The sequence below is a fragment of the Pseudochaenichthys georgianus genome, unplaced genomic scaffold, assembly GCF_902827115.2.
Source record: "Pseudochaenichthys georgianus unplaced genomic scaffold, fPseGeo1.2 scaffold_529_arrow_ctg1, whole genome shotgun sequence".
NCBI classification, from domain to species: Eukaryota; Metazoa; Chordata; class Actinopteri; order Perciformes; family Channichthyidae; genus Pseudochaenichthys; species Pseudochaenichthys georgianus.
In genome coordinates this window covers 65,699-72,377 of record NW_027263090.1, presented here as the reverse complement: position 1 = coordinate 72,377, position 6,679 = coordinate 65,699, and the positions used below count along the sequence as shown (strand labels likewise).

The window sequence follows — 6,679 nt, the reverse complement described above, 5'->3', positions numbered from 1 at the left end:
AACTCACGGGAGGCTTCTTTTATTTTATTTGTATTCATAATTATTTTTATTTTCGTCAGAATGTAAAAATTACATTAGTTACGATTCAAATTTGTGTTCTCAAAAAACAGTGCATTGTGTGTAATGCAACTGTGATTTTTATTAAATTAGTTAGTTTTTAAGGAAGGCCAGAGCTTCAGCTGTGTCAAATAGATTGTTCCCTTTAGTTAACGTTATTTAAAAGATAAAGATCATGTACCCTGTATTAGTGCTGCACGATTCTTGCTCAAATGTGAATCACGATTTTCCTCTATAAGAATTGAGATCACGATTCTCACACGATTCTCATCGTTTCAAAGAAAATATTTATTGCACTCTTACTCTTAGACGTCACGAGAGTACAATGAATTTAAACAGACAACATTTGTCTCTCTTGTAACAAAAACTTTGTCTTTAGTCGCTGAATACTGAACAAACATTACTACATTCAAAATGTGGAACCTGGAGCCAACTATTGTGGCTTAACAGACACCATCAAAGTGCTTGACTTAAATCCAAGTCTCAGTTTCTTGTAGCAAAAACATAGAGTAACTAAAATGAATTTGACAGCCAACTACTGTGGCTTTAAACAAAGTGCTTGACTTAAACTCAAGTCTCTCTGGTAACAAAACATACAGTAACTAAAATAAAGATATTGCTGCTGCCTGAGTGCTGAACATAAAAAATAGAATTGTTGCAGCTTTATAATAACAAAATGTAAACTTTGCAGTAGCACCTGTCCACAGTGACAGGACACCCAACTACTGTACAACAACATCAACCTGTTTGTTACAGGGAGGAATGCACTTCAGTTACTCAAAATACCTCACCACAGTGCTGAATATAAAAACAAAACAGTCACACCTTTTTTTTTCATCGGTGTTGTTGTCATTGTCCTCGACCTCCTCATCAATCATTTCTGTGTCACTCATTTCTGTTTTTCTTGTACTACTAGTCGCTCTCGTCACTCTTTGCTAATCAGTGCTAATGCTAACGCTTCTGTAAACATACTGCCGGCTCCTGCCCTCACGTGCTGCAGTCAGTGAGTGTTGCCAGGTATACTTATTATAAGCCACATTGGGCTTATCTTTCTGTAAAGTTGCTTGGTAGTAAGTAATAATGGTTGTTGCAGTTGTGTGCTTGTAGATAGGTTATTTTCAAATAGCCGACCCGACATATATTGGTTTAAAGTGTTCATGTTCTTTTGCGCTTGTTTTCATAGACCTGGTTGCTTATTCCTTCCACAAAAACTGGCAACACGAGTGGCTGTAGTGTTAACACTGCATGAGAGGAGGAGAGACAGACAGAACACTACCATTTGCATGCGATCATGGTACTTTAATGTTAAATGTATCAGTATATTTGCTTTACATCGTTTAAGTATGATTGACATTGCAAGTTGGTATTATTCAGAAGCAAAATAATTAAAAAAAAAAATCAGCTGACGTCATAGGATCGCCGTAAAGGTGTCTGAATCGAGATCACGATCTTTTTTCGATTAATCGTGCAGCACTACCCTGTATTGTATTACGTATTGTATTGTATTATTATTATGTATTATCGTTTTTAAAGGAGAAATATTTAAATAGTAACTTATTATAGACTTGAACCTCAGGGCAAACAACGGTATAGTTTTCTTTCTAAATGATTAGTTAAACTTTCGCCATTGCATTAGGTAGCAGTTTGGCTTAACCAAAAAACAGCTCAAGAATAAGTATGGATATCAGAACTTGGGTTTATAATAAAAAACAAAAGACCAGAGACCCCAGCAGATTCGATCCGAAGCAGCCCCAGCTGATGATAATGAATGATGGCCATGGGTTGGTTGGCCGACTGATGCCAGAGTATAGAAGAACATCTAAGTTCTTTGCTAACGCTGTCTCAAATTGCATATTACTTTTTGTAGTTGTAGTAGGTACCTACTTCAGCTGCACTTGCAAAGTATGTTGCATGCATTTTTGCCATACTGCTTTTGACATGGTTTTGGGATACGCCTAATCTTTTTCTGGCTTATTGTTTAGCTATATATAATAATATAGTAAATATCTTGAGATGCCGGCTGCCTCCCCTGCCACTTACCTCAGCGCACGTCACCGCTACTGACACTTTGACAAACTGATTAAAGGGACTGACGAAATGTGCTCCTCGTTCAGAATAATATTTTTGGGGAACTCACTAAAATATGTAATATATTCACAAAGAGAGGCACCTGGACCCATCATAACCTACGTTACTTAATCTACACATCCCTATAATACATTAGACATTTGCCAGGAAGCGCAAAACCTGTTAACCAACTATTCATCTCTTGAGAAAATTAGGACGGATCCCAACAATCCTAGCCATCATATTCAAGACAAGCAACACCATGATGAAGAATGTTTACTCTGCATTGCCCCACACTTGCTACTCCAATAAACAAAGCCTTTCTTTTCCACTAACCAATGGCAAGAAGCGTCAAAATCATGGGTGTGTTCTGATAAAAGTATAAATGTTTGAGCATCATCTGGGATCATCACCATTCCCACATTTCCCAGCTCTTCAAACAAGGTGAGGATCAATCATAGTAGTTATAATACAAATTATTATCATTATGATTTGCATTATTGTATTATGTACAAACTAGCAAATAAATGTGTATTACCGTTCCTTCCCACTCTGATTTGTATGGTGTGTCTCAGTTGACTGATCAAAACCAGCTTTTCAATTAAAGTGTATCTCCAATATCTGATGTAACATTGAAATTGCGTGCGTACTTAAGACAGCCAGCATAATCAGTCTAAAACCACAGGATACAAAGTTAGAAGGACATCACAGTGTAGGAGATGCATACCATTTATACAGCAAGGCACGTTTGGGAAAGCGCGGGTCAGGTGAGCAACTACTTTCCAAGTATTTTAGAAGGTTATAAAAAGCACAACTCAAATTGTGCGAGTTACCGTCAACTGTAGGATAAAAACAACAAAGCCTGTGAAATGTATTAACCAATGACAAGAACCCTCAGTATTATGGGTGGAGCCTGCCTGAAGCATAAATATTAGAGCATCGTCTTTGATTATAAACATTCATATACAGACTTGTTGAAACTACTTGCTTGTAATTCACATATTTCATTAAACCGTATCCTAAACGTATTAATTGATGCTGCTGCTAAAATAATCGCTTTCAGATTATCTTCACCAACACTCAAATATCAAATAAGGTGAGCCATAATTCAATATTTGTTTGTAATAGAATACCCTGTGCTGACTACTCAAAATCCTTTACATAAATACAAAGCACGTTATGTTATTGTTTAGATCACTGCTAGCCAGTTCAAAGGGTCACCCCTTAAATAATTGCCAGCCTAGGAATTATGCATCATGTGTTAAGATCCCCTTGGTTGGGCTTATTCTGCCACTTAATGCTACGATTTATTCGGCCGACATACTTTTACAGCAATGCCGGCTTAGCCACAAATGGAATAGAATTAGAATAAATAGAATTAAAGGATTGTGCTTTTCTTCAGAACAAACTGAAGAAACGGTGTTCAAATGCGTCCATTGGGCAATGTATGGCTAGTCCCCTACTGGCCAGAATTATAGCAATGCCGGTGCCACATTTAGCAGTTTCTACAGTACATTGAGATACCCAAATTACATTATTCAAGGGACAGTTAGCTCCCCCTTTTCCACCAACAAGAACCTAGAGCCAGTTCAGTGCTAGAGCCTGTTTATCTTGGTTCAAGTAGCGACCCTTCTATGACTTAATGAAGTGGCTCTAGCCCCGTTTTAACTGAACCTGCTTTTTTAACTTCTAGTGCCTCTTACCCATTTTGTACTTATTCAAAGATGTGCTTGCATGCTCTTCTTCCAAAGCAGCACCCCCCTTGCATTTTTCCATTTTTGGCAGTGAAATAGTGGAATAGTTGAAATGTTGCCCAATTGCAGTGCTTACCAATCGCAATGCCGGCCGTCCAATCAAAGTTTAAAATACTAATATTAAAACATTACCTTTGGAATAAATTGTATATTTAATATTTTTCAATAAAGTTATTTAAAAAATGCTGCTCTTTTTTAAATTGTGTGTGACTCATCTTCCTAGCTAATGTAAGGAAGAAGGTGGGGGGACTAGCTTTATGTCGAACAGAGAGAAGCATGTGGTAGATCATGAGTAGTTGTCAAATACAGCTACTCTACAAATTTGTTTCTATCATTGCTCATTCAAATAACTAACTACAATATGTGTTTCGCATTGTAACATGACTCTGAAGCGGTGCTTGGTCTTAAACCAGCAAAGAATTGGGGCCACCATGGAACCCGTTTTCCCGGCCGAGAGCCGGTTCTTTGGCGGTGGAAAAGCAATGAACAGGTTTGAGATTAGGCTCCAAACTAACCCTGGAACTGCTTTGGTGGAAAAGGGGTATGAGCTGCTAAAACAATATATGTAGTTGTTTATGCTAAATTAAGTAAGTATATGGACAACAAGTTTGGGTAGTAGTATCAAGTGAACTTCCCGTCATTTTTGGACCATTTGCATTGTTTATTCACTGTGTACCGTAATGCCTATAGATCATTGCGCAAACCAAATTCAGAACCAAAAAGGCTTTTCCCGCAGGCTAGAAAAAGCTGCAGTTTAAACAATTCTGAAAATGTTTTCAATCACGCATTAGCAAGACAATTTCTCAACTAATTTGACACTCTAAAAAGCTACGTTGTCCACTCCAGCCTACAGTTCTAGTTTAGGCCAGCCCAGTATACACCCTATATGGGGGGTTTCCAAAATAAGTAGCACTCCTTCCTCGTGCATGGGATGTGAAGCCGTGAGCCATCCGGTATCACAGGCAGGAAGACTGGAAGGAGCAGAGCTTATAAGGCCAAGGCATATTGGAATGCTTAATTGCAATAAATTGATAAATATTCAATAAACAATTACTATCCTGACTCAGAAAAATAAAAAGATCAAAAATCGTCTTTAAAGTGTTTCTCCAATATCTGATGTAACAATGAAATTGCGTGCAATTCCATGCTGAAAATCAAATTTTCTTGACATTTTAAACACATTAGTTAAATATTTAAAGCAGTGGTATTTAACTGAACATTTCCATTTCAGATCTTATCTAAAACCTGCAAGATGGCTTATCCAACAACCGTGCATACAGTCGGTGGCAACGGTGGTAGCTCGTTTTCCTTGACTGGAGAGAGTACTGGAGCCACGCTAAAGCAGATTAATGTGTGGGTAGGAGAATCGACGGTGAAGGCTGTCCAAATCTTCCTCACAGATGGAAGGGATGGACTTTTTGGGAAACGATCTGGTTCTAGTCAAGAGTATATATTTGAGCCTGGGGAGTGTTTCACCTCTCTGTCGCTGTGGGGGAATGGAGCAGGTACTCGTCTAGGGGCCTTAAAATTCAAGACAAATCGTTCCGGAGAGTTCTTTGCCAAAATGACCAGCTGGGGATTGAAGACAGAATACCCCATAGATGTTGGCTCTGGAATCTGCTTCGGGGTTGCTGGAATGTGTGGCGGTGACGTTGACAACATGGGCTTCATGTTCCTCAATGCTGTCAAGAAAACCGTTTTGATGGACGTCAACTACCCAACACTGAGCCAAGTTGTACCGCAGGTGACTGTAGAAGAAATCAAATCCATCGTCTACACCAACAACACCTCAGCCGACCAAGAAAACAAGATTGAATCCTCCAAGAAGATTACAAAGATGTCCTCTTGGACTGTGACCAACCGCATGGAGGCAACTTTGAGTGTAGAAGTGAGTGCAGGAATTCCAGAGGTAATGGAGGTTACAACTGGATTCAGCATGACCGTGGGAACAGAGAGCTCTTACCATCTGGAAAACACTGACGAGAGAACGGAGACGGTAAGCTTTACCATATGTGTTCCTGCAGGAAAGAAGGTGAAAGCTGAAATTACAATCGGTCGAGCCACGATTAACCTGCCTTACACTGGCACTGTGAAAATAACCTGCAATAATGGCAGCGTGCTTCAGTATGACACCAGTGGTGAATACAAAGGTCTTACCTACACCGAAGTCAAACAAATTCTTACAGAAGTGTAGAACAAACAACGAAAGCAATGTACATGTACATGCCTGATTGCCTTTGCTTTTTACTGTACCATGATTATTTTACTTCACTGTTAGGAACATCAAATACATTTGACTTTATCACTGCATTTGTACTTTAAGTTACTTATTGGTTAGTTAATGACTTGTTGTTTTAAGAACTTGCCCTTAAATAAAATGTCTGTTGTACACGTTCTTAGCAGCAATGAGATTTTTTTACAGATTTTAATATCATTTAATCATTTAATATCATCATTTAATATCATATTATTACAATTGCTTATTGTGCTCATTGTATGTGCTGTGACTTAGGCATAAATGGACCCAATCACCCCCCCCCCCCCAAGTTTTGATGGGGTGGACAGGAACGAAGGGAAAAGTCACATGAGAAAGTGTTTAATTTGCAATATTGAAGGTAGCAAGGTTGAGTGCAGAGACGGAGGGAACACAAAGAGGTAGTCAGAACAGCACATCGCACCGGCCTTCACTTTGTATGGGAGCCGCGCTCCCCGCAGAGCTAGGAAGCAACATTATGGTTTCCCGCTATATCTGAAGAAACGTTAGAGAAAACAAATGAGTATGATGGTGCCAGAGTAGGGAG

At 38.9% G+C, this 6,679-nt stretch overlaps 1 protein-coding gene across 1 annotated transcript; it reads left to right on the top strand.

Moving 5' to 3' along the window:
• Positions 1-2,551: 2,551 nt before the first annotated feature.
• Positions 2,552-6,328, top strand: LOC117443064 (aerolysin-like protein). The gene is made up of 2 exons (XM_034079001.2): positions 2,552-2,568; positions 5,110-6,328. Exon 2 carries the CDS (start codon positions 5,131-5,133, stop codon positions 6,070-6,072), a length of 942 nt encoding a protein of 313 aa, XP_033934892.1. The 5' UTR covers positions 2,552-2,568; positions 5,110-5,130; the 3' UTR covers positions 6,073-6,328.
• The last annotated feature ends 351 nt before the right edge of the window (positions 6,329-6,679 follow it).